Source organism: Melospiza melodia, unplaced genomic scaffold (genome assembly GCF_035770615.1).
Source record: "Melospiza melodia melodia isolate bMelMel2 unplaced genomic scaffold, bMelMel2.pri scaffold_47, whole genome shotgun sequence".
NCBI lineage: Eukaryota > Metazoa > Chordata > Aves > Passeriformes > Passerellidae > Melospiza > Melospiza melodia.
The window spans coordinates 5,249,645-5,277,446 of record NW_026948793.1 but is presented as its reverse complement, the minus strand read 5'-3'; the positions used below and the strand labels follow the sequence as shown (position 1 = coordinate 5,277,446).

The window sequence follows — 27,802 nt, the reverse complement described above, 5'->3', positions numbered from 1 at the left end:
CAGTGCTCTGAAATAACGTGACCTTTGCTTGCAGGTCAGGCTGTTCCTGCAGGGTCACACGTGCGGCTGAACCTGCAGACAGGAGAGAGAGAAGCCAAACTCCCAGACAGAGAATATGGGGAAGGTGACACGAGAGAAGAGAGAAGAAGAAAAAGGTACAGATATACAAGGCTTTGGGTTGGGAGGGCTGTGGGATTCATGCCTTTTATTAGAGGCCAGGTTCCCTGGTACACTCAATTCCTGCATCTTCCAGAGACTTCATTGCTGGGTGAGGAGCTCAGCAGTGCTGAAAGCAGAGGCCTGTCCTTTGTGTTCCATTTGGGATGGCAGTGGAAGTGCCTTGAGTGCACTTTCAGAGCACTTCATGGCTTCTCATGCCACGACATCAAAACAGCTTCCAGACAGCCTGTGGAGTTCGGGCAAAGTCTTTGGGTTGTCCTTGATTCGCTGTGTTTGGAGTGTGATGGTTCTCTCTGCGCTTTTTAGGCCGGGCTACTTCCAGGAGTCTGTCTTTTGGAATTTATCTGCTGCAATCTAAAAACCTTTCTCCCGTACTGCGGTGATGACATCTTGTACTGCAACATGCAAAATGATTTGAGCTTCTGCTCAAACTAATGTTGCCTTAGCTAGGCTGGCATCATGGTGTAAGGATATCCTAATGGTTGATGCTTCGGCCATTTGTGCAGTGGTAGGTTTTGGGGACAGTGACATGAGAGATGAGAGAAAGAGGAAAAAGAAACATGCAGGTCATTGGGTTAGATAGCCTGTGGAATTTATGCCATTTATTGGAGACAAGAATCTCTGGAGCACATAATTCCTGCCTCTTCCCGAGATTTCATTGGTGGGTGAGGAGCTCAGCAGTGCTGAAAGCTGATGCCTGTCCTTTGTGATCCCTTTGGGATGGCAGTGGAAGTGACCTGAGTGCACAATCAGAGGCAACTTCATGGCTTCTCATACCATGACACCAAAACTAAATGTGCAAGGTGACTTCCTTGAATGACATGTAGTCCTTTGAAATATCTACAGGAAGTGGTCCGGAAATGCTTTCTGAGCCTGCTCCTTGGGATCAGCTGTGAGGGGCTGAGGGCTGGCCTGAGCCCGGTGCTGTGTCCCACTGGGAGCAGCCGCACAGGCTCACGTGCAGGGCAGGCACTGCCAGAGGCCCTGGAGATCTCACCTGCCCTGCATCCACCTTTGTCAAGGGTCTGTAAACATCAGCTGGTGCTGACTTTCCCCTTGGACCCTTTGGTTTAGTCACTATGGGGAATTTCTTTCCTGAAGCCCGTGGTATTTCCCCCTGGCAGGAGTGATGGGGATGCTCGGGGAGTGTGGGGCTTTGGGGGCAGCTGCCCGGGCAGGGGCTGAGCTCGGGGCCCTGTTGGGCCCATGGCCCCCAGCAGCAGCAGCAGCAGCAGCAGCAGCCCCAGGGCCCAAAGCCCCGTGCCCCTTGCCCAGCACAGGCTGCCCTGTCCCTGCAGCTGTGACCCGAGTGGGGCCCAGGGGCCAGTGGCCGCTGGCAGCAGCAGGAATGTGGGCAGGGTGAGGATGCCCTGGCCTGGCTTTTGTCTCTGGAACAATGTGGGCTCAGGGCAGTGCAGAGCAGGCTGGGAAGCAGAGCCCAGGGCCTTTGGAGCCTGCAAGGCTTAAAGATCAGCCCCTGCAGCAGCCCAGATGCAGGTGGCCCAGTTGCCAAGGCTTTGGTGGCCTAGAGAGCGTGCAGGTGGATTTTGCAGGGCTGTGGCCTGCTGGCAGCTCTGGGCCCAGGAGTGCCTGTAGCTGCAGCAGGAAGGGTGGCTGAAGGTTTGCTGCCTGCTTTGGTGGCATGGCTGCAGGGGCCAGTGCTGTGAGAGCCCCCTGTGTGAGAGCTGGTGAGAGCTGAGCTCTTGGGGACAGCGCTGTGCCCCAGGCCAGGAAGAGCAGCAGTGCCCAGTGCCAGGAGTGGTGTCAGTGGGAGCCCCTGTGCACAGGGACCCCCAGTCCCGGTGTGGCCGTGCCAGCACCCCCAGGGACCTCCATCCCTGGGAACGCGGAACAAGTGGAACCCACAAGTGTGCAAAGGCTGCCTGTGCCCAAAGGAATGGCCAAGAGAAGTCAGGTTTTAAAAAGAAACAGGATTTATTTGCCGAAGATCGGCAAATCTAGGATTTACCGAACATGTTTCGTTATAACAATTGTTATAACAACAACAACAACAATGTACAGAGCATATTTACATGGGATCCGACGACTAACAATCTTCAAAAAATATTTCCTGAAAACTTCAAACGTAGTGAACGTATTTACAGAAATCTTCAAAACTTTCAAACGTATTTACAATGGCGTGGCATCTGTGCCATCATGTGCATGAGTCCTGGAAGAAAGGAAGCAGCAGAGCTGGACTCAGCTGGCAGCACTGGGCCCAGCAGGGCTGGCAGCTGGGCCCCAGGGGCTGGGCTGGGGCTGGCAGGGCTGGCGTGGCCCCAGGCAAGCGCAGGGCAGGCCGGGGCTGGTGCTTGTGGCAGCACAATCCAGGCCCCCTGCGGGCACCGTGTCCCTGAGCGGGGCCATCCAGCCCAGCCCCAGCCTGGCGTCAGGGGACCCAGTGTGTGTGTGGGCAGGGCGTGGGAAGCATCTGCCTGTCTTACCTGTGGGGCTGCATCTTCATCCAAGGACCATGGGCTCCTCCTCATCATCCTCATCGACTTCCATGTCCTTGATGTTGTCCTCCTCATCCACCTCCATCTCCTCGATGGTCTCCTCCTCGTCTACTTCCATGTCCTCAACAGTGGAGGACATGGAAGTAGAGGAGGAGTCCACCTCCATCATCTCTTCCTCTTCCAGCCCCTGGTCCACATCCATCTCCTCCACAGTGTCTCTGGCAGCCTGCAAGGGGCAGCACAATCTCCCAGTGGGCTTCCTGTCCCACACCATCCATTCCCACATGGCTGCAGCCTGCCCAAGCCGGGTGCCCCCTGCCTGGAATGGCACTGTACCTCCATGGGCACAGCAGAGCACATCCTGCTGGGATCGGTGCTCCAGAGCCGGCGGCAGGGAAAGCCCAGGCAGCAGCAGCACCTCCGCGCTGAGGGTCAGAGTGCAGAGTGAGTGGCAACTGACCCTTGGCAGCCGGTGAGGTGTCTGCTGTTCTCGTTTCCAGGTCCTGGACGTTCCACCTGGAACCCTCTGTGAGCTTTGATGTCACTGAAGTTTCAGGGCCGCTGTGCAGCAGGAGATGGGGATGGCAGAATGATCAAATCCTTGAATGGTTTGGCTTGGAAGGGACCCTCAAGATGATGTGGTTCCAAGCTGAGCAAGCTCCCAGCAGAGCAGGTTGCTGCGGCCCCTGTCCCACCTGGCCTTGGATGTTGCTGGGGATGGGGCATCCACAGCCTCTGTGCACTGGTCCCTGTGTCAGGGACAAGCACCCTTAGAATAAAGAACTTTTTCCCATCATCAAATCTGTTCTGCCTCTTACAGTTTGATCACATTCCTCCGCGTCCTGTCACTACATTTCCTGACCATAAGTCCTCTCCCACTTCTCTGGGTCAGGCTCTTCCTGCAGCGTCACATGTGTAGTTGAACCTGCAGAGAGGAGAGAGAGAAGCCAAGTACCCAGTCAGATAAAGTGGGGAAAATTGCATGAGGACTGAGAGAAGAACGGTAAAGAAGAAACATACAAGGCTTTGCGTTGAGTGTTCTGTGGGATTCATGCCATTTATTAGAGGCCAGGTTCCCTTGTGCACTCAGTTCCTGTGTTCCAGCCTTTCCACAGCCAGCCGCTTTGAGCGACCTGCACTTCCAGAGCTGGGAGCTTGCTTGCTTAAGCTGCTAGTGAACGAGGTGAGAGAGGGATCTTTGTGTGGAACTGCAAACACTTCAGTGGATTACACTGAAGAGGGTCCAGGAAGGGAGATAAAATGGGGCTGCGCACACAGTGGGAAAATGGGGGGGCGAAATCGGGGTAGCATTGCAGTAAGCCAGGTCCAAAATGGTATAAGAGAGGGGAGAACATTCTCGAGTGAGTACATATAAGAAAAATACTGCAGTTGAACTGGGTGATACCAACAAAACGGGCTGCATCACCATGAGCCTGCAAATGCCCATGGGCGAGACCGTTGCATTCAGAGTGATGTCTCTCTTTTACCTTGGTCACTTTACCCAGAGGTATTACAGCTCCAATGGTCAGCCCCTCGGCCACCAGAACTTCCCCTTTTTGTTGTCTATAAAGAAGGCTTCATCCATAGAGTTTTGCAGGCATTTAGCATAATGGATAAAATAACCAACACAATGAATACAATAAACAAAGTCCACAAAACAGTCTTTACTAAACATGAAAGTAAGCCTTTTATCCCCCAGTGTTTGAAAAGTCCAGTGAACCAGTCGTAGTTGCCTTCCATCTGGATCTTGTTTCCTTGCTCTTTTAGGAGCTGGATGCCCTGATATACGGACTCCCTATGTGACAGCAGGTTGAAAAAACACATGCCTTCAAATGCCTGACAGCCATGGCCATGGCCATGAAATTGTGGCGTGTCTGTGGAAGCACCCAGCTGAAGGCATGTGGCTCAGTGAGGAGCATCCAGATTCCTGCTGCAGTGGCAACCAACGGCAGCATCCTCTGACTTTAGCTAATTTAGTATCTGGAGGCTTGGGTGTCCTAAAAGTAAACAGATAAAGTGAGTCGAAGATGAAACATAAGTTCAGGTCCCACTAAACTTTCTCTTCTGTAAGGCAAGGGTGTGAACACAGCTTATTAGAAGAATCATGTATCAATACTAAAATATAATTTTTACAAATGTTAAGACACAGATCCTGGTTAGTGGTGTCTGAGCTATCTTGGTCTTGGTGTGTGTGGTCAACGCTGCTTAGGAGATCTTCTTCTGTCCTTCTCCTTGTTCTTTTCCAGGCTGCTGCTGTCTCTCTTAGGCTTCCATTCTGTTATTCTGATGGTAGCTCTGGTGTTTGCCTCACTGTTCCCAGAAACAGTTTTATGTATTTTGCTGGAATCCATTTTAGGAGTGTTGCTGTAGCGACAAGGGCATCTTCCCTTTCCCTCGTAATTAATGGGTAGGTGCCCATAAATTGTTTAGATTCAGGGTCTTTGCTCAACACAGGTGGCTTTTCTTTTAATTGTGCTGCAGTTGAATTAGTAAAATGCCTGATGACTGGGGGAGTTGTCTCCATAAATGAGTTGTTCGAAAAGTGGAGTACGTAAAAGGACTTGGCCAGTTTGTCAATGGAAGATAATATCTGGATTACCCCTCTCAGTTGATCAAGGATCCTTTTGATGGATCAGTGGGCCCTCTCGGCTTTGGACTGTCCTGTGGCAGAGTGTGGTATGCCTGTGACATGTTTTATACCCCAGCGGTCAGAAACTTATTGGAATCAGTACAAGGTATAAGTAAGAGCATTATCAGTTTTAATTTCCTGTGGAATTCTTAAAGTGGAAAAAACGAAGAAGTAATGTTTTATAGGATCTTTTCATTTTTCAACAGCATGGACAGAGCCAAAAAACACACTGGTAAAGGCGTCGATTGAGACGTGGATGTATTATAGTCTGTCAAAAGGAGCTTAGTGTGTGATGTCTGATTGCCAGATGTGGAGACTCTCTAGTCCTCTTGGATTGACTCCAGCTCTGACAGAAGCAAGGGCATGTTCCTGGCAATTTGGGCAGGTGGCTACAATGGATCTTGCCAGGTCTGGGGTAATTTTAAACATCCTGAGCAGCACAGGAATGTTTTGATGGTAGACTTGGTGGCTGATATTTGCTTGTATAAAGACTGTCTAAGGCGTATTGCAATGTTTCAAATGTTTGAAGTAGACAATTGAGATGCTCCTGAGTGAGAAGTAAGTATATATTCATAAGGTCTGTTCCTGCAACGGAACACAGATGCACTCTAGCTTTCCTGATTAGTTGTGCAATAATTTTCTGTGAGGTTGTTATCATTTTAGTAGGTTGGTGTCATCTGAAAATGCATTCAATTTCTATGAGAGGACTTGAGATAGTTGAGTGCCCCCGAAAAAATAATGTATGGAACATTGGACTTGCACCAAGCATTGCCAGGAAGAAAGGAAAATTAGGGTGGTATCTGTGTGACTGTTAATTTGAATCACCCAGGACACCTCTTGTACAGCTGCTTCTGCCTCCGGTGTCAGTGATCAGGGGAATAGAGTCCTTCTCTGCCTTTAAGGAACAGGAACAGTGGCGTGAGATCTTCTGTGGTGATTCCCAGCAGTGAACGTACCCAACTGATGCTTCCACAGAGCGTTTGGAGTTCTTGCAGAGTCTTTGGGTTGTCCTTGATTTGTAGTGTTTGGGGTGTGATGGTTCTCTCTGTGCTCTTTAGCCCGGGGTACTTCCAGGGGGCTGTCGTATGAACTTTATCTGCATAATCTCAAAACCTTTCTGCTGTACCACAGTTATGACATCTTGTACTGCAGCGTCCAAAATGATTTGACCTTCTGCACAAATGACTGTATCGTCCATGTAATGAAAAATGATAGCATTAGGATGTTGTTTCCGTCTGGGCGAGAGAATTTGGGCTCAAAGCCATTGACAAATAGTTGAGCTACCCTTCTTTATTTGAGGCAATGCAGTCCACTGGTACCTCTGTCAAGTTGTTTGTCTGTTTAGGGGCGGAAAAGGCAAACCAGGGGCGTGTTATTTGGATGCATGTGGGGATCAAAAAAGTAGTTATTAACATCTATAACAACCCTCTGCCAATAACTGTGCAATAAAATTACAATTGGACTAAACCTCCCTGAACTAGCCTTCCTTCACATCTCAAGCCACCCAATCTTCAAAGCAATGCTCTTCCTATGCTCAGGCTCCATCAATCACAGCCTAAATGTCGAACAAGATATCCGAAAAAAAGGAGGACTCCAAAAACTGCTACCCACAACTACGTCATGGTGCACCATCGGCAATCTCGAGGTAACATGGAGGCTGAGCACAGGCTGGACTGGAGGGCACCCATGTCCTCAATGACCTCACTGATTTTCCTGAGGTCCTGCAGGAGCCACCTCTTGTCTTTGCCAGGCTTTCATATGATAATGACAGGTGCATTGCAGGGGCTAGTAGATGGTACTATGTGGCCCACAGACAGCTGCTCCTGCATGAGGGACTGCAGGGCCTTTAACTTTCTGCCTGGGAGGGGCCACTGATCCACCCATATGGGGTCGTTGGTCTTCCAGGTTGACTGAAGTGTGGCATGCTGCTCAGTGGCCCCGTCTAGAAATCGTGAGGTGTTGATAGGATTGCCGGCCTTGTCCCCCTTTGGGACAAGAGGTCTTCTCCTCAATTTATTATTGGTGCCTGGGTGACAAAAGATCTTACTGTTGCAACTGTGCCCTCAGGACCTTCCATGCAGATGGTATCTCGACTCCAGAAGATGGTAGTGGCTCCCCTGGTAGCTAATAATTACCCCAGCAGCTGGAACCAGGGGTCATTCTTTTAACCAATCGGAGCAGGAAATTATGGTGGCATCAGCTCTTGTATCTAATAGTCCTGAAATACATCGCTATCTCCCTTTTCCTGAGATAGCACACTTTAGAATGGGTCTATTTGGGCCCGCAATCTGTGCCCACATCACCATTGGATCAGCTGGTGTGGTGATCATGTAAACTAGGAGGTTGGCTCTGGCTATAACTGTTCCTTTTGGAATGAAAAGGGGAGAGTCTAAGCATAGAGCCTGGACAGTTATCTCCCGCAAAGATGTCAAGGCGAGTACTTCAGGTAGTAGAGTGAGTGTCTCCATCCCTTCCCTGGTGTTGGTTAAAATCAAAATGTCTCTGGCCTGTTCTTCAGGCCCGTATTTGCTGTGGGAATATGGTGAACATAAATATCGTGGATTGGAATTGAAAAGGCTCTTACCAGCTGCCTTTGGGTTCCAGGGCAGAGCTGTCTTCTGTCAAATTTTCCGCAGCGATCGAGCTGTCCCGCTGGATCTGAGAAGGTCGCTGTGCTGGTTCTCCACAGTGTTGGGGAGAGTAGGGCGGAACGGCCTCACGTTTGGTGTCATTGTGCGGGGCCTTTCTGTGTCTGTGTGGGGTTTCCCGCAGGCCACCGGTTTTGCTGGTGTTGGAAAGCATGTGGACGAGGGGGGCAGTGAGGACAGTGGCTGTGACACCTAGAAGGTCGCCGGTAATAGTCTGTATTTTTGCAATTGTGTTGAAAATGCCCCATCTCCCTACACTTAAAGCCAGGTCCTTTTTCATGTCTATGTCAGGGAATAACTTGGGAGGCTACTAGCACCTCTACTACACCCTGAATGGTAGCCTTAGCTTGGCTGGCGTAACAGTGTAGGGATGCCCTAAGTGTGCATGCCTCAACCATTTGTGCAATGGTAGGCTTTGGGTTAAGGGGTAGCGAAGGAAAAATGTCTTTACAGGTGTTGTTAGCATTTATTTCAGCAAGTTTAGGAGGCAGTACCTTCCTGGCTTTTGGATGTTCACCTTGCTTCTCTATTGCTTGTTTAAAGTGGTCAATAAATTTTAGAAAGGATTGCCCAGGTTCCTGAAGAATGTCTATGAAATCTAGAGTAGGTGTTTTTCCATTGGGTGTCTGCTTGAGAGCTGTGTTTACAGCACTTTTATCTCTTCTAACAAGGCTCATGGAAGGTCTATTGAATGAGGTTTAGTGAAGTCTTCCTCACTGGCTAGATGGACTAGTGTTAGGTGTGCACATATTTCTTCCCTAGTATAGTCTTTTAATAATTGTTTTATTGGTTTTTTCCCCATTCCTTCCCACCGAAGAATTTCATTGGGAGAAAGTAGGATGTGCATAAAATGGAGCAGATCGTGAGGCACCATAACATGTGCCGTGAATATGGCATTTAAGAAATTATTAAAGTACGGTGAGCCCCTCCCATGCTCTTTCGCTGCTTTAAAAAGGTCTTTGATCTCCCCGTGTGGGACAGCTTCCCATCAGGTGTTAGCCCCCCTCTGGTACTGCACCGGTGCTGCTCGTATTTTAGCTACCAATTCCCAGTCCCCCTCTTCAGCCGCCAGCTTCAGCATCCTTATCCAAGAATCCTCAGGCTCATGCTGAAGGTGGGATGAACCTTCCCTCTCCTCTCCAGAAGAGGGAACTTGTTCTTTGGCAGAGGAGCGGGGCCTTGGGGTGACTGGCCAGGCCCGGTGTTGTGGGCCTTTGGTAGCCAAGATGGCGGCCTTCCGGTTACCGCCCCTCACACTTCCGGCTCTGACAGTGTGGGATCCGCAAGGGGCTGAATTGGAGGGGGTAGAGCAGCGGGAGTAGGCAAGGAAGCGCTGGATCCCAATGCAGAGGTGGTTCCTGATGCAGGGGTAGGACCCAAACAGGGGGAAGACCCGATGAGAGAGCTGGGGGTGGGAGGGAGTTTGATATTGACAACCCCTTCCAGAGGAGGGACTCCATTTTGTGAGCTATCTGAGGGGGATCCAGTGAGGAGAGGTACTGGAGAATGGGTTAGGGTAGAATCCAGGCCTGTGTGATCAGTACAGACGTGGGCAGGGGGTAGAGAAGGAGGGGAGATGGCAGACAGCAGGTGGCTTGTCTGTGCTTTACAGCAGTTCCTGTCTCTCATCCTAATGGTGTCTGTGGGTTCAGGAATGCTGGGGGCAGAACTCCAACTCTGGGTTGAATATTAGAACTTTGAACCCTTGAGAAAACTCCATAAATCATATGAAAAATTGGGTAAAATGTTGCGACTCTTATCACTCTCTGAGTTTGCAAAAGATAGAGTCTTTCCCTAACTCAGTCTCAAAATGCTACATGACAAACAGAATCAACAGACATGTCTGGGAGCTCCTTAAAAAGCCAATGAACAAATGACTTTCAACTTCCCTTAGTAAAAGTCTTCCACTCTGAAAGGAGAGACTACCAAACTGGAAGTTATATATCCCTCTAAGGATGGGAGAATTTGTTACCCAGAGCTGCCCCTGAAATAATGGTTAGCCCACCCACAGGACTAAAATATCACCCAAGGATCCTGCACTGCAGGCCGCTGTCCCCAAGCTCACTGCTCTGGTTGCTCTGGATGCAGGTGTTTCAAAATGTCCCTGGGCTTCACCAGCTGAGCCGGCCCTGTTGCTGCTGGAGGGTGCCAACGCTGCCTTCTGCAAGCCCTGATAAAACTCACGTCCCAATCCAGGGTGCTGGCTGACCCGAGGCGTCTTCTGTCCTGTGACGGTGGAAGAGCCGGATTCTCACTGGAGTGGCTCTCAGGAATTCTCAAAGAAGGTCCCTGTTTGGGCAGCCCTTGTGACGTGCCCACAGCCAGCCTCTGTGAGAGACCTGCACTCCCAGAGGTAGGAGCAGACTTGCTGGAATGCATGATGGATGAGGCAAGAGAGGGAACTATGTGTGGAACTGCAAATACTGTGGATTGCGCTGGAGAGGGTCCAGGGAGGGAGACAAAGTGGGGGTGGGCACACAAGGATTTCCATGGGGGAAAAAAGGACCTTGTATGCAGTAATTCAGGACTAACAGGTGTTAAGAGAGGGGAGAACATCCTAGAGGAGTATATATAAGGAAAGGAGAAAGTTCATGATACCAAGAAAATGTGCTGAATCTGCATGATCCCACAAAAGACAATGAGCAAGATCATTGTATTCAGAGGGGTTATTCAACTTGCTTTAATTCCATATCATTGTCATCAGGTATTACTATTCCAGTGGTAGGCCCCCCAGCCTGCAAAACATTGCCTCTGCCTCAGACTTCATTGCTGGGTGAGGAGCTCAGCAGTGCTGAAAGCTGAGGCCTGTCCTTTGTGATCCCTTTGGGATGGCAGTGGAAGTGCCCTGAGTGCACATTCAGAGGCACCTCCATGGCTTCTCATGCCACAACACCAAAAATAAATCAGACGTTTGGGTTTTTGAATGATATTTAGTCCTTTGAAATATCTGCAGGAAGTGGTCTGAAACTGCTTTGTGAGCCTGTTCCTTGGGATCAGCTGTGAAGGGCTGAGGGCTGGCCTGAGCCTAGTACTGTGTCCCAATGGGAGGACCCCACAGGCTCACGTGCAGAGCAGGCACTGCCAGAGGCGCTGGAGATCTCACCTGCCCTGCAGCCACCATTGTCAAGGAGCTGTAAACCTCAGCTGGTGCTGACGTTCCTGGTGGACCCTTTGGTGTAGTCACTATGGGGAATTTCTTTCCTGAAGCCCGTGGTATTTCCCCCTGGCAGGTGTGATGGGGATGCTCAGGGAGTGTGGGGCTTTGGGGGCAACTGCCTGGGCAGGGGCTGAGCTCAGGGCCCTGTTGGGCCCATGGCCCCCAGCAGCAGCAGCAGCAGCAGCAGCAGCCCCAGGGCCCAAAGCCCCGTGCCCCCTGCCCAGCACAGGCTGCCCTGTGTCTGCAGCTGTCACCCGAGTGGGGCCCAGGGGCCAGTGGCCGCTGGCAGCAGCAGGAATGTGGGCAGGGTGAGGATGCCCTGGCCTGGCTTTTGTCTCTGGAACAAAGCGGGCTCAGGGCAGTGCAGAGCAGGCTGGGAAGCAGAGCCCAGGGCCTTTGGAGCCTGCAAGGCTTAAAGATCAGCCCCTGCAGCAGCCCAGATGCAGGTGGCCCAGTTGCCAAGGCTTTGGTGGCCTAGAGAGCGTGCAGGTGGATTTTGCAGGGCTGTGGCCTGCTGGCAGCTCTGGGCACAGGAGTGCCTGTGGCTGCAGCAGGAAGGGTGGCTGAAGGTTTGCTGGTTGCTTTGGTGGCATGGCTGCAGGGGCCAGTGCTGTGAGAGCCCCCTGTGTGAGAGCTGGTGAGAGCTGAGCTCTTGGGGACAGCGCTGTGCCCCAGGCCAGGAAGAGCAGCAGTGCCCAGTGCCAGGAGTGGTGTCAGTGGGAGACCCTGTGCACAGGGACCCCCAGCCCCGGGGTGGCCGTGCCAGCACCCCCAGGGACCTCCAGCCCCAGGAACACGGGACAAGTGGAACCCACAAGTGTGCAAAGGCTGCCTTTGCCCAAAGGAATGGCCAAGAGAAGTCAGGTTTTGAAAAGAAACAGTATTTATTTGCCGAAGATCAGCAAATCTGAGATATAGAGAATATGTGTCATTATAACAATCGTTATAACAACAACAACAACAACAATGTACAGAGCATATTTACATGGAATCTGGTGGACTAAAAATCTTCAAAACGTATTTACAGAAAACTTCACACCTAGTGAATGTATTTAGAAGGAACTTCTAAACTTCAAACGTATTTACAAACGCGTGGCATCTTTGCCATAATATGCATGAGCCCTGAAAGAAAGGAAGCAGCAGAGCTGGACTCAGCTGGCAGCACTGGGCTCAGCAGGGCTGGGAGCTGGGCCCCAGGGGCTGGGCCAGGGCTGGCAGGGCTGGCGTGGCCCCGGGCAAGCGCAGGGCAGGCCGGGGCTGGTGCTTGTGGCAGCACAATCCAGGCCCCCTGCAGGCACCGTGTCCCTGAGTGGGGCCATCCAGCCCAGCCCCAGCCTGGCGTCAGGGGACCCAGTGTGTGTGTGGGCAGGGCGTGGGAAGCATCTGCCTGTCTTACCTATGGGGCTGCATCTTCATCCAAGGACCATGGGCTCCTCCTCATCATCCTCATCGACTTCCATGTCCTTGATGTTGTCCTCCTCATCCACCTCCATCTCCTCGATGGTCTCCTCCTCATCTACTTCCATGTCCTCAACAGTGGAGGACATGGAAGTAGAGGAGGAGTCCACCTCCATCATCTCTTCCTCTTCCAGCCCCTGGTCCACATCCATCTCCTCCACAGTGTCTCTGGCAGCCTGCAAGGGGCAGCACAATCTCCCAGTGGGCTTCCTGTCCCACACCATCCATTCCCACATGGCTGCAGCCTGCCCAAGCCGGGTGCCCCCTGCCTGGAATGGCACTGTACCTCCATGGGCACAGCAGAGCACATCCTGCTGGGATCGGTGCTCCAGAGCCGGCGGCAGGGAAAGCCCAGGCAGCAGCAGCACCTCCGCGCTGAGGGTCAGAGTGCAGGGTGAGTGGCAACTGACCCTTGGCAGCCGGTGAGGTGTCTGCTGTTCTCGTTTCCAGGTCCTGGACGTTCCACCTGGAACCCTCTGTGAGCTTTGATGTCACTGAAGTTTCAGGGCCGCTGTGCAGCAGGAGATGGAGATGGCAGAATGATCAAATCCTTGAATGGTTTGGCTTGGAAGGGACCCTCAAGATGATGTGGTTCCAAGCTGAGCAAGCTCCCAGCAGAGCAGGTTGCTGCGGCCCCTGTCCCACCTGGCCTTGGATGTTGCTGGGGATGGGGCATCCACAGCCTCTCTGCACTGGTCCCTGTGTCAGGGACAATCACCCTTAGAATAAAGAACTTTTTCCCATCATCAAATCTGTTCTACCTCTTACAGTTTGATCACATTCCTCCGCGTCCTGTCACTACATTTCCTGACCGTAAGTCCTCTCCCACTTCCCTGAGGGTCAGGCTCTTCCTGCAGGGTCACACATGTAGTTGAACCTGCAGAGAGGAGAGAGAGAAGCCAAGTACCCAGTCAGATAAAGTGGGGAAAATTGCATGAGGACTGAGAGAAGAACGATAAAGAAGAAACATACAAGGCTTTGCGTTGAGTGTTCTGTGGGATTCATGCCATTTATTAGAGGCCAGGTTCCCTTGTGCACTCAGTTCCTGTGTTCCAGCCTTTCCACAGCCAGCCGCTTTGAGCGACCGGCACTCCCAGAGCTGGGAGCTTGCTTGCTTAAGCTGCTAGTGAACGAGGTGAGAGAGGGATCTTTGTGTGGAACTGCAAACACTTCAGTGGATTACACTGAAGAGGGTCCAGGAAGGGAGATAAAATGGAGCTGCGCACACAGTGGGAAAATGGGGGGGCGAAATCGGGGTAGCATTGCAGTAAGCCAGGTCCAAAATGGTATAAGAGAGGGGAGAACATTCTCAAGTGAGTACATATAAGAAAAATATAGCAGTTGAACTGGGTGATACCAACAAAACGGGCTGCATCACCATGAGCCAGCAAATGCCCATGGGCGTCATCGTTGCATTCAGAATGATGTCTCTCTTTTATCTTGGTCACTTTACCCAGAGGTATTACAGCTCCAATGGTTGGCCCCTCAGCCCTCAGAACTTTCCCTTTTTGTTGTCCATAAAAAAGGCTTCAGCCATAGTGTTTCGCAGGCATTTAGCATAATGGATAAAATAACCAACACAATGAATACACTAAACAAAGTCTTAACTAAACATGAAAGTCAGCCTTTTATCCCCCAGTGTTTGAAAAATCCAGTGAACCAGTCGTAGTTGCCTTCCATCTGGATCTTGTTTCCTTGATCTTTTAGCAGCTGGATGCCCTGATATACTGACTCCCTATGTGACAGCAGGTTGAAAAAACACATGCCTTCAAGTTCCTGACATCCACGGCCATGGCCATGAAATTGTGGCTTGTCTGTGGAAGCGTCCTTGATTTGCAGTGTTTGGGGTGTGATGGTTCTCTCTGTGCTCTTTAGCCCGGGGTACTTCCAGGGGGCTGTCGCATGAACTTTATCTGCTGCCATCTCAAAACCTTTCTGCTGTACCACAGTTATGACATCTTGTACTGCAGCGTCCAAAATGATTTGACCTTCTGCACAAATGACTGTATCGTCCATGTAATGAAAAATGATAGCATTAGGATGTTTTTTCCGTCTGGGCGAGAGAATTTGGGCTCAAAGCCATTGACAAATAGTTGAGCTACCCTTCTTTATTTGAGGCAATGCAGTCCACTGGTACCTCTGTAAAGGTGTTTGTCTGTTTAGGGGCGGAAAAGCCCCTAAAAACCAGGGGGGTGTCATTTGGATGCATGTGGGCATCAAAAAAGTAGTTATTAACATCTATAACAACCCTCTGACAATAACTGTGCAATAAAATTACAGTTGGACTAAACCTCCCTGAACTAGCCTTCCTTCACATCTCAAGCCACACAATCTTCAAAGCAATGCTCTTCCTATGCTCAGGCTCCATCAATCACAGCCTAAATGTCGAACAAGATATCCGAAAAAAAGGAGGACTCCAAAAACTGCTACCCACAACAACGGCATGGCGCACCATCGGCAATCTCGAGGTAACATGGAGGCTGAGCGCAGGCTGGACTGGAGGGAGCCCCCTGTCCTTGATGACCTCATTGATTTTCCTGAGGTCCTGCAGGAGCCGCCTCTTGTCTTTGCCAGGCTTTCATATGATAATGAAAGATGCATTGCAGGGGCTAGTAGAGGGTACAATGTGGCCCACAGACAGCTGCTCCTGCATGAGGGACTGCAGGGCCTTTAACTTTCTGCCTGGGAGGGGCCACTGATCCACCCATATGGGGTCGTTAAACTTCCAGGTTGACTGAAGGGTGGCACGCTTCTCAGTGGCCCCGTCTAGAAATCGTGAGGTGTTGATAGGATTGCCGGCCTTGTTCCCCTTTGGGACAAGAGGTCTTCTCCTCAAATTATTATTGGTGCCTGGGTGACAAAAGATCTTACTGTAGCAACTGTGCCCTCAGGACCTTCCATGCAGATGTTACTGTGACTCCAGAAGCTGGTAGTGGCTCCCCTGGTAGCTAATAATTACCCCAGCAGCTGGAACCAGGGGCCATTCTTTTAGCCAATCAGAGCAGGAAATTATGGTGGCATCAGCTCTTGTATCTAATAGTCCTGAAATACATTGCTATCTCCCTTTTCCTGAGAAAGCACACTTTGGAATGGGTCTATTTCTGCCTGTTGTCTGTGCCCACATCAGCATTGGATGAGCTGGTGTGGTGATCATGTCCAGTAGGAGGTAGGCACTGGCTATAACTGTTCCTTTTGCAATGAAAAGGGGAGAGTCTAAGCATAGAGCCTGGACAGTTATCTCCTGCAAAGATGTCAAGGCGAGTACCTCAGGTAGTAGAGTGAGTGTCTCCATCCCTTCCCTGGTGTTGGTTAAAATCAAAATGTCTCTGGCCTGTTCTTCAGGCCCGTATTTGCTGTGGGAATATGGTGAACATAAATATCGTGGATTGGAATTGAAAAGGCCCCTACTAGCTGCCTTTAGGTTTCAGGGCAGAGCTGTCTTCTGTCGAGTTTTCTGCAGCAATCGAGCTGTCCCGCTGGATCTGAGAAGGTCGCTGTGCTGGTTCTCCATGGTGTTGGGGAGAGTAGGGCGGAACGGCCTCGCGTTTGGTGTCATCATGCGGGGCCTTTCTGTGTCTGTGTGGGGTTTCCCGCAGGCCACCGGTTTTGCTGGTGTTGGAAAGCGTGTGGACGAGGGGGGCAGTGAGGACAGTGGCTGTGACACATAGAAGGTCCCCGGTAATAGTCTGTATTTTTACAATGGTGTTGAAAATGCCCCATCTCCCTACACTTAAAGCCAGGTCCTTTTTCATGCGTATGTCAGGGAATAACTTGGGAGGCTACTAGCACCTCTACTACACCCTGACTGGTAGCCTTAGCTTGGCTGGCGTGACAGTGTAGGGATGCCCTAAGTGTGCATGCCTCAACCATTTGTGCAATGGTAGGCTTTGAGTTAAGGGGTAGCGAAGGAAAAATGTCTTTACAGGTGTTGTTAGCATTTGTTTCAGCAAGTTTAGGAGGCAGTACCTTCCTGGCTTTTGGATGTTCACCTTGCTTCTCTATTGCTTGTTTAAAGTGGACAATAAATTTTAGAAGGCATTCCACAGGTCCCTGGAGAATGTCTGTGAAATCTAGAGTAGGTGTTTCTCCATTGGGTGTCTGCATGAGACCTGTCTTTGCAGCACTTTTATCTCTTCTAACCGAGCTCAGGGAAGGTCTATTGAATGAGATTTATTGAAATCTTCCTCCCTAGATGGACTAGTGTTAGGTGTGCCTGCCTGTCTCCTCTAGCATAGTCTTTTAATAGCTGTTATATTAGTTTTTCCCCCATTCTTTCCCACAGAATAATTTTAGTGGGAGATAGTAGGATGTGCATAAAATGGAGCAGATTGTGAGGTACCATAACATGTGTAGTGAAGGTGGCATTTAACAAATTATTAAAATATGGTGACCCCCGACCATGGTGTTTGGCTGCTTTATAAAGATCTTTCATCTTCCGTGTGTGAAAGTTTCCCATCGAGGGTTAGCCCCCTTCTGGTACTACACCGGTGCTGCTTGTATTTTAGCTACCAATTCCCAATCTCCCTCTTCTGCTGCCAGCTTCTGCATCCTTATCCAAGAATCCTCAGGCTCATGCTGAAGGTGGGATGAACCTTCCCTCTCCTCTCCAGAAGAGGGAACTTGTTCTTTGGCAGAGGAGCGGGGCCTTGGGGTGACTGGCCAGGCCCGGTGTTGTGGGCCTTTGGTAGCCAAGATGGCGGCCTTCCGGTTACCGCCCCTCACACTTCCAGCTCCGACAGTGTGGGATCCGCAAGGGGCTGAGTTGGAGGGGGTAGGACAGCGGGAGTAGGCAAGGAAGCGCTGGATCCCAATGCAGCGGTGGTACCTGACCCAGAGCTGGAACCAAAATAGGGGGAGGACCTGATGAGAGAGCTGGGGGTGGGAGGGAGTTTTACATTGATGACCCCCTCCAGAGGAGGGACTCCATTTTGTGAGCTATCTGAGGGGGATCCAGTGAGGAGAGGTACTGGAGAATGGGTGAGGGTCGCATCCAGGCCTGTGTGATCACTACAGACGTGGCTAGCGGGTAGAGAAGGAGGGGAGATGGCAGACAGCAGGTGGCTTGTCTGTGCTTTACAGCAGTTCCTGTCTCTCATCCTAATGGTGTCTGTGGGTTCAGGAATGCTGGGGGCAGAACTCCAACTCTGGGTTGAATATTAGAACTTTGAACCCTTGAGAAAACTCCATAAATCATATGAAAAATTGGGTAAAATGTTGCGACTCTTATCACTCTCTGAGTTTGCAAAAGATAGAGTCTTTCCCTAACTCAGTCTCAAAATGCTACATGACAAACAGAATCAACAGACATGTCTGGGAGCTCCTTAAAAAGCCAATGAACAAATGACTTTCAACTTCCCTTAGTAAAAGTCTTCCACTCTGAAAGGAGAGACTACCTAACTGGAAGTTATATATCCCTCTAAGGATCGGATAATTTGTTACCCAGAGCTGCCCCTGATGTAAAGGGTGGCCCACCCACAGGACTAAAATATCACCCAAGGATCCTGCACTGCAGGCCGCTGTCCCCCAGCTCACTGCTCTGGTTGCTCTGGATGCAGGTGTTTCAAAATGTCCCTGGGCTTCACCAGCTGAGCCGGCCCTGTTGCTGCTGCATGGTGCCAACGCTGCCTTCAGCAAGCCCATATAAAACTCAGGTCCCAATCCAGGGTGCTAGCTGAGCCGAGGCGTCTTCTGTCCCGTGACGGTGGAAGAGCCGGATTCTCACTGGAGTGGCTCTCAGGAATTCTCAAAGAAGGTCCCTGTTTGGGCAGCCCTTGAGAGGTGCCCACAGCCAGACACTGTGAGAGACCTGCACTCCCAGAGGTAGGAGCAGACTTGCTGGAATGCATGATGGATGAGGCAAGAGAGGGATCTATGTGTGGAACTGCAAATACTGTGGATTGCGCTGGAGAGGGTCCAGGGAGGGAGACAAAGTGGGGGTGGGCACACAAGGATTTCCATGGGGGAAAAAAGGACCTTGTATGCAGTAATTCAGGACTAACAGGTGTTAAGAGAGGGGAGAACATCCTAGAGGAGTATATATAAGGAAAGGAGAAAGTTCATGATACCAAGAAAATGTGCTGAATCTGCATGATCCCACAAAAGACAATGAGCAAGATCATTGTATTCAGAGGGGTTATTCACCTTGCTTTAATTCCATATCATTGTCATCAGGTATTACTATTCCAGTGGTAGGCCCCCCGGCCTGCAAAACATTGCATCTCCCTCAGACTTCATTGCTGGGTGAGGAGCTCAGCAGTGCTGAAAGCTGAGGCCTGTCCTTTGTGATCCCTTTGGGATGGCAATGGAACTGCCCTGAGTGCACATTCAGAGGCACCTTCATGGCTTCTCATGCCACAACACCAAAAATAAATCATCAGTTTGGGTTTTTGAATGCCATTTAGTCCTTTGAAATATCTGCAGGAAGTGGTCTGAAACTGCTTTGTGAGCCTGCTCCTTGGGATCAGCTGTGAGGGGAAGAGGGCTGGCCTGAGCCCAGTGCTGTGTCCCAATGGGAGCAGCCCCACAGGCTCACGTGCAGAGCAGGCGCTGCCAGAGGCCTGGAGATCTCACCTGCCCTGCAGCCACCATTGTCAAGGTGCTGTAAACATCAGCTGGTGCTGACTTTCCCCTTGGACCCTTTGGTTTAGTCACTATGGGGAATTTCTTTCCTGAAGCCCGTGGTATTTCCCCCTGGCAGGAGTGATGGGGATGCTCGGGGAGTGTGGGGCTTTGGGGGCAGCTGCCCGGGCAGGGGCTGAGCTCGGGGCCCTGTTGGGCCCATGGCCCCCAGCAGCAGCAGCAGCAGCAGCAGCAGCAGCCCCAGGGCCCAAAGCCCCGTGCCCCCTGCCCAGCACAGGCTGCCCTGTGTCTGCAGCTGTCACCCGAGTGGGGCCCAGGGGCCAGTGGCCGCTGGCAGCAGCAGGAATGCAGGCAGGGTGAGGATGTCCTGGCTTGGCTTTTGTCTCTGGAACAATGCGGGCTCAGGGCAGTGCAGAGCAGGCTGGGAAGCAGAGCCCAGGGCCTTTGGAGCCTGCAAGGCTTAAAGATCAGCCCCTGCAGCAGCCCAGATGCAGGTGGCCCAGTTGCCAAGGCTGTGGTCGCCTTGAGAGCGTGCAGGTGGATTTTGCAGGGCTGTGGCCTGCTGGCGGCTCTGGGCACAGGAGTGCCTGTGGCTGCAGCAGGAAGGGTGGCTGAAGGTTTGCTGGTTGCTTTGGTGGCATGGCTGCAGGGGCCAGTGCTGTGAGAGCCCCCTGTGTGAGAGCTGGTGAGAGCTGAGCTCTTGGGGACAGCGCTGTGCCCCAGGCCAGGAAGAGCAGCAGTGCCCAGTGCCAGGAGTGGTGTCAGTGGGAGCCCCTGTGCACACGGACCCCCAGCCTCAGGGTGGCCGTGCCAACACCCCCAGGGACCTCCATCCCTGGGAACGTGGAACAAGTGGAACCCACAAGTGGACAAAAGCTGCCTGTGCCCAAAGGAATGGCCAAGAGAAGTCAGGCTTTAAAAAGAAACAGTATTTATTTGCCGAAAATCAGCAAATCTCAGATTTACAGAAGAAGTTTTGTTGTGACAATCGTTATTACAACAACAGGAATAACGTACAGAACATATTTACATGGGATCTGATGGGCTAACAATCTTCGGAACATATTTACAAAGAACTTCCAACACAGTCAATATATTTACAAGCAACTTCTGAATTCTCAAACGTATTTACAAAGGCATCGGAGCAGTGCCATCATGTGCATGAGTCCTGGAAGAAAGGAAGCAGCAGAGCTGGACTCAGCCGCCAGCAAAGGGCCCAGCAGGGCTGGCAGCTGGGCCCCAGGGTCTGGGCCAGGGCTGGCAGGGCTGGCGTGGCCCCGGGCAAGCACAGGGCAGGCCAAGGCTGGTGCTTGTGGCAGCACAATCCAGGCCCCCTGCGGGCACCGTGTCCCTGAGTGGGGCCATCCAGCCCAGCCCCAGCCTGGCGTCAGGGGACCCAGTGTGTGTGTGGGCAGGGCGTGGGAAGCATCTGCCTGTCTTACCTGTGGGGCTGCATCTTCATCCAAGGACCATGGGCTCCTCCTCATTCTCCTCGTCCACTTCCATGTCCTCGTTGTCATCCTCCTCATCCACCTCCATTTCTTCGATGTTGTCCTCCTCGTCTAATTCCATGTCCTCAACAGTGGAGGACATGGAAGCAGAGGAGGAGTCCACCTCCATCATTTCTACCTCATCCAGCCCCTGGTCCACATCCATCTCCTCCACAGTGTCTCTGGCAGCCTGCAAGGGGCAGCACAATCTCCCAGTGGGCTTCCTGTCCCACACCATCCATTCCCACATGGCTGCAGCCTGCCCAAGCCGGGTGCCCCCTGCTGGCATGGCACTGTACCTCCATGGGCACAGCAGAGCACATTGTGCTGGGATCGGCACTCCAGATCAGGCGGCAGGAAAGCCAAGGCAGCAGCAGCAGCTCTGTGCTGAGTGTCAGAGTGCAGGGTGAGCGGTAACTGACCCTTGGCAGCCGGTGAAGTGTCTGCTGTTCTCGTTTCCAGGTCCTGGATGTTCCACCTGGAACCGTCTGTGAGCTGTGATGTCACTGAAGTTTCAGGGCCGCTGCGCAGTGGGAGGTGGGGATGTCAGAATGATCAAATGCTTGAATGGTTTGGCATGGAAGGGACCCTCAAGATGATGTGGTTCCAAGCTGAGCAAGCTCCCAGCAAAGCAGGTTGCTGCGGCCCCTGTCCCACCTGGCCTTGGATGTTGGTGGGGATGGGGCATCCACAGCCTCTGTGCACTGGTCCCTGTGTCAGGGACAAGCACCCTGAGAGTAAAGAACTTCTTCCCATTATCTAATCCCTTCTGCCTCTTGCGGAAGTTTGATCCCATTTTTCCTTGTCCTGTCTCTAAATTTCCTGACAAAATGTGCTCCTCCACTTCTCTGTGGGTCAGGCTGTTCCTGCAGGGTCATACGTGTGGCTGGACCTGCAGACAGGAGAGAGAGAAGCCAAATTCCCAGTCAGAAAAAATGGGGAAAGTGGCATGAGGACTGAGAGGATAAGGAAAAAGTAGAGACATGCATGTCTTTTCTTTGGTGGGTTGCGGTATTCGTGCCTTTTATTAGAAGCCAGATTCTCTGTTGCACTCAGTCCCTGCTTTGCAGCCTGCCCACAGCAACGTCTGTGTGTGACCTGCACACGCAGAGCTGGGAGCACGCTTGCTTAAACTGCTGGTGAACGAGGCGAGTGAGGGATCTTTGTGTGGAACTGCAAACACATCAGTGGATTGCCCTGAAGAGGGTCCAGAACGGAGACAAAATGGGGCTTGGAACTCAGAGGGAAAATTGGGGGGAAAAGCTGGGGAGCAGTGGAAAGAGCCAGGACTGAAACGGTACAGGAGAGGCGAGGACATCCTAGGGGAAATACATATAAGGAAAATACAGCAGTTGAACCGGGTGATACCAATAAAACACCATGAGCCTGCAAATGCCCATGGGTGACATCATTGCATTCAGAGCGGTGTCTCTCCTTTACCTTGGTCACTTTGCCCTGAGGTATTACAGTTCCAGTGGTTGGCCCCTGGGCCCTCACATCTCCCCCTTTTTGTTATCTATAAGAAAGGCTTCTGCTATCGAGTTTTGCAGGCATTTAGCAAAAAAGGACAAAACAACCAACACAATGAATACAAAAACAAAGCCCACACTACAGTCTTAACTAAAGATGGAAGCCAGCCTCGCAAACCCCTGTGTTTGGAAAGTCTAGGGAACCAGTTGTTGTTGCCTTCTATCTGGATCTTGTTTCCTTGATCTTTTAGCAGCTGGATGCCCTGGTACTCTGACTCCCTATGTGACAGCAGGTTGAAAAAACACATGCTTTCAAATGCCTGACAGGCATGGCCATGGACAAGAATTTGTGGCTTGTCTGTGGTGGCACCCAGCTGAAGGCATGTGGCTCAGTGAGGAGCATCCAGATTCTTGCTGCAGCAGCAACCAATGGCAGCATCCTCTGACTTTGGTAATTTAGTATCTGGAGGCTTGGGTGTCCTTAAAGTAAACAGATGAAGAGATTAGAAGGTGGAACTTAAGTTGTGGTCCCACTAAACTTTCTCTACTGTAAGGCAAGGGTGTGAACAAAGCTTATTAGAAGAACCATATATCGATGTTAAAATATAATTTTTACAAATGTTAAGTCATATATCCTGGTTAATGATGTCTGAGCCATCTTGGTCTTGGTGTGTGTGGTCAGCGCTGCTTAGGAGATCTTCTTCTGTCCTTCTCCTTGTTCTTTCCCAGGCTGCTGCTGGCTCTCTTAGGCTTCCATTCTGTTCTTCGATGGTGGCTCTGGTGTTTGCCTCGTGGTTCCCAGAAACAGTTTTATGTATTTTGCTGGGATCCATCTTGCCAGTGTTTCTATAGAGACAAAGGCATCTTCTCTTCCCCAAGTAATCAATGGGAAGGTGCCAATAATTTGTTTAGATTCAGGGTCTTTGATCAACACAGGTGGCTGTTCTTTTATTTGGGCTGCAGCTGAATTAGTAAACTGCCTGATGACTGGGGGAGTTGGCTCCATAAATGAGTGTTGTGGTGTGCTGTAATGTCCCATTTTGGCCTTCCAGGTCATCCCCCCAGGTGTGGCTATGTCTCTCTCCCTTCCCCCTTGCCCCCATGCTGAGTGAGTCCTGTCAATCAGGCTTAACATTGCAGCAAGGCGTCGTGTGATTGGTCAAGTTCAAAGGATGCCCCTATGCCCAGAGGTCATTGGCCTTTCTGGGTGTCATCTTCCCCTGAGACCCTGCCCCTCTCACCTGGTTGGTGGCTCACCTGTACCTCCCCTCCCCCTGTCCCTGAGCTTAAAAAGGTGATCAGACCATGCGGCTGAGGTTCTGTTGGAGCAGTTGCTCACGTTCGGACCTCTGTAACCATGGAATAAACCTCTGGACATTAAACCCTCCAGCAGAATCCTCTCCTTTTTCTCTTCACCATCGCCTGAAGCTATTCCTCCTGAGGTAAACGGGGTTCCTAACAAGCCTGGACTTGTTCAGTGCCCAGCTGCAACCACCAGCAAGCCAAGGTATCTCTGGGGTGATACACCGCAGTTGCTGCCTTTGGCCTAGCAGCGAGGGTCAGACTGGCCCAGGCACAATCTAACTGGTAATATTGGGAGCCTTTTTCCAATATTTGGCGTCTCTGGGTGGGCTAAGCGACTCTGCAGCCCGAGACAGACCCGCAGCACCTCGGAGAAGCTTCTGGCAGCCGTGCATCCAGCTGAAAGAGGCTTTGGTTGCATCGCCCTCAGCTAGAGACTTTGGGAATATTCCCAGAAGAAGTTTCGTGGACTGTTCGGCACCTGTGGAAAGCCCAGCTCCTTTCTGGTGAGCAGATTTTCCAGAGGGAGGAGAGGGTAGCCTCTCTCGCCCACAGAGAGGTCCTGTCCTAGTGAAGAGACCTGCCTGAACCCAGCCAGCTACAGCTTCCATTTCGGGTGAGTATCTCTGCTCTCGGTAGAGCCGGAGCTCAAAAACAGACTCTGCCGTGAGTTCTGTTCCTTTTTGCCTTTGCATTTTTGGCTGCGCAGCCCCACAGACGGGAATTCATTGCATTCTCACTTTTAGCTTTCTGCTGCGTGTGTTACTCTCTTTTGAAATTCGCGCCGGAGTGGGAGCTCTCTGCCCTTCCCCCCGGCTTTGCAGCGCAGCGTTCTCGGCTCTCTCCACGTGGTCGGGAGATCTTTCTCTCTCTCTCTCTCTGTGCGGAGGTGGGGGGGCTCTCGGCTCTCTTGCCGCGGGGGACTCTCTTTCTCTCTCTCTGTGCGGGGGAGGGGGGTTCTCTGCACACGCGGCGCGGGGGGCCCCGGTTTCGGCTTGCCACGTGGCGTGGCTGCTCTCTCTGCTCCGCGGGGAGGCTGCATTCCACGGCGGGGGAGGCTTTGTTTCCACCTCAGCTCGGCAGGGCATGCCCTGCTGCTGCTGCCCGGGAATTTTAAAAGCAGTATATACAGCTGCATTGTGAAGCTTTTGTCGGCTCGTTATCGCTTTCCTATCTGTGTTTTTTTTTTTAGAAATCGGTAGCTGATTTTAGCTTTGTTTTTGGTCAGGCGGGATTTAGTACTTTGCTTTTTACATCTAACATGGGTTTGAAACTCAGCATTGTACAAAAAGGAGTGTTTTATAATATTGTTAGCATTTTAGACAGTGGTAATGTGAAGTTCTCAAAGGGATAATTGAAACAGTTTATAAGATGGCTTTTCCTCCACTTCCCACAAATCTCCCCTGAAGAAATCCACATTATTCAATTCTGGGATAAAGTTGGGAATGAATTGATAACCTTAGGACAATCTGGCAATGCACCCTCAGCTAAATTTGTGTTTTGGAGTTTACAAATTCGAACAGCATTGCTCAAAAAAAAGGAAATGGAGAAAAAGCCAAATTTAAAGCCATGTACCTCTGCTCTCCCTGTTTCTCCCTCTCCTAGCTCTAAAACCCCTAAACCTCTTTCCCCAAAACTTGGTATTTTAAACAGATCAAACTCATTGGGAAGTCGACTCCCGGAGTCTGTTGAAATGCCTGAGCTGCCCTGTCCACAAGGCCCTGGCCAGGCTGCGTGGAACCTTTCCCAATCCCCTGTGTCCCCTCCTCTGAAACCCACAGCACGTGTTAGCTTTCCAGAGAGCAGTGATGCCCAAAATGGCCCCCAGTCCCTAGGGGGTCCACAAGATGGTGGATGCCACGTGGCATCTTCCCAAACCTGGTCTTCTTCTTCCCAAAATCCTCTTAAGCATCCCGAAACTCCAGCCCCATCCCCCTCTCCTCCTGTTCCTCGTGACACTTTCCCCCCTCCCCCTCCCTTTCCTGCAGTACCCTCAGCTCCACCCCTCTACTCCTCCCAGGGGGCGTCTGCTGACATGATGTCACCAGGTGTCCCCGCCTCCTGCCTGCCCCCTGACCCCGCCCCCTGTTCCCATGGTTTCCCTGCCCCCTGCTTGCCCCCTGACCCCGCCCCCTGTTCCCATGGTTTCCCCCCCCCTTGCTGGCCCCCTGTCCCCGCCCCCTCCCCGGGTTCCCACGGTGGGGACACACCCACTGCCATTCCCCAAACCTGTATCTGTTATCCCAATGCTTCCAATTCAAGGGACACAGAGCAGGGAACAGCAGATTCAATGCATAGTCCCATGCTGTCACTGGCTCCTGTTACCTTTCAGCCTGCTGCTCAGGGGGGAGCAGCTCCAACTGCTAATTGGAGTTCTTTTGGACGACAATTGATTAAAGAGATCTGTAAATCTCATCAAGAATATGGTCCACACAGTCCATATTTCCGTGGCCTTTTAAATTCTGAACTGAGTAGGACTGTAGTGATCCCACATGATTTAAAACAGCTTTTTTCCTGTCTCATGACCTCCACGGAATTCAAATTATGGGAAATAGCATGGAAACAAATGCTAAAAGATGCTCTCCCAGGCTTGCATGCTGATCCAAACACAGCCAAAGACAACAGTGGTAACCCTATCACCAATGAGCACCTCTGTGGTGAGGGCCAATGGTCTTCTCCCTCAATCCAAGCTACTGCAATTGCTGCAGAAACACTCGAGAAAGTAAAAGAAGCAGCTGAAAAAGCATTCTTTTCCCTACAACCTGAGGGGCCTTTTGAGCCCTATAGTAAAATTAAACAGCTACCATCAGAGCCTTTTTTGAAATTTGTAGAAAGGTTAACTAGAGCTATTGAAATACAAGTTAAAAAAGAGAAGGCTAGGGAAGCAATTTTAGAGGAAATGGCATTTACAAATGCAAATGAACAGTGTCAAGCGGCAATCCTAAGCCTTCCTTTAGAACCTTCGCCAACCATCAAAGATATGCTTCTAGTGTGTAACAGGAAAGTGCCTCCGATGAGTGTGGCTGAAGACACCAGACCAAGGCTGCTGCCAAGACCACCTCAGCGTGTCGCCGTTGCCAGCCCTGCGCCTTTCCCCTCAGCACATCAGTACCCTGGGCAGCAGCGGAGACCAGCAATGGCTGAGCCCACAAAACCATGCCTGCTTTGTAACAACCTAGGGCACTGGAGTAACCAGTGCCCCCTGAAAAGGGAATTTGATGAATTTAGAAATGGCAGGGGAGGAGAACTACAAGCCCTCCCTGGGGGTCAACAACAACAAAAAAACTGAAAGGGGAGCGCCGGCCTGCCAGGCGCACAGACACAAAAAGAGCAGGCCAAGGGAATAAGGGTAGCAAAACAAATCAAGCGCGCGATAATATTAATGTTTGTGTAAGTGAAGCAGGTGCTTCAAAGACTGTGTATGATTTAAGTGATCCTGTGTTAACCATGTCTTCTGTCAATGAGCCTTACAGGTTGCAGCTGACTGAGTCACTCCATCTGGAGGACACTGATTGGCATTTTGTGTCTGTAAATCCTGAACAGAAAGGTACTTGGAACCGGATTCGTTGTAAGTACATCGTCATTGGGGACACCAAACACACACCACAAGACATCAGAATTGCTCCGGGAATGACAACATCAGATCCTGAGCAATTCGTTCTTGTCCTGCATTGTTTCCACCCACTCCTGTTTCTTCCCAAGGGACAAATTGTTGCACGAGCTATCCCTGTGCCATCTTTACCTGAAAATATCAAAAAACAAGGGCCCACAGTCACCCGAGTACAAGTTATTGGGAAAGACAAACCCAAATTATGGTGTAATGTCAGTGGAGGTGGGGAGTCTAAATGCTTTGAAATGCTTGTAGACACTGGTGCAGACTGCACAGTGATTCCAGTACAAGACTGGCCAGCACATTGGCCTTTGCAAAATGTTGCTGGTCATCTTCGAGGTGTAGGAGGCCTGCAATTGGCAAGATAATCCAAAAGCATTATTCAATTTGAGGGACCAAACGGACAATTGGCAAATATCCGTCTATTTGTGTTAGATTATTCAGAACCTTTGTTAGGGAGAGATTTAATGGCCCAGTGGGGTGTCACAATTGATATTCCAGACTCTCCGCAGCATATTTGTACAGCAGTCATTGAACAACAGCGCCCCACCCAAAAACTGAAGTGGAAAACAGACAAACCAGTTGATGTGAAACAGTGGCCGCTCAGTAAACAAAAAATAAAGGTGCTTGAGGAACTAGTGGAAGAGCAACTAAAAAAGGGCCACATTGTGGAGACCATGTCCCCATGGAACTCCCCAGTGTTCGTCATCCAAAAAGCTGACAAAAAGACATGGCGACTCCTCTGCGACCTCCGACAAATTAATAATGTAATTGAAGATATGGGTTCTCCCCAACCTGGTATGCCATCCCCAGCAATGCTTCCC

General features: G+C 51.0%; 1 protein-coding gene across 1 annotated transcript in view; it reads right to left on the bottom strand.

The window, feature by feature from the left end:
- Nucleotides 1-3,524: 3,524 nt before the first annotated feature.
- Nucleotides 3,525-27,802, bottom strand: part of LOC134434772 (olfactory receptor 14J1-like) — a gene marked incomplete at its 5' end in the record, with an annotated part of 56,173 nt that continues 31,895 nt past the window's right edge. The window contains one exon of the mRNA XM_063183385.1: nucleotides 3,525-3,561. Coding sequence (XP_063039455.1) covers nucleotides 3,525-3,561 — 37 coding nt within the window. The remainder of the gene's footprint in view (nucleotides 3,562-27,802) is intronic.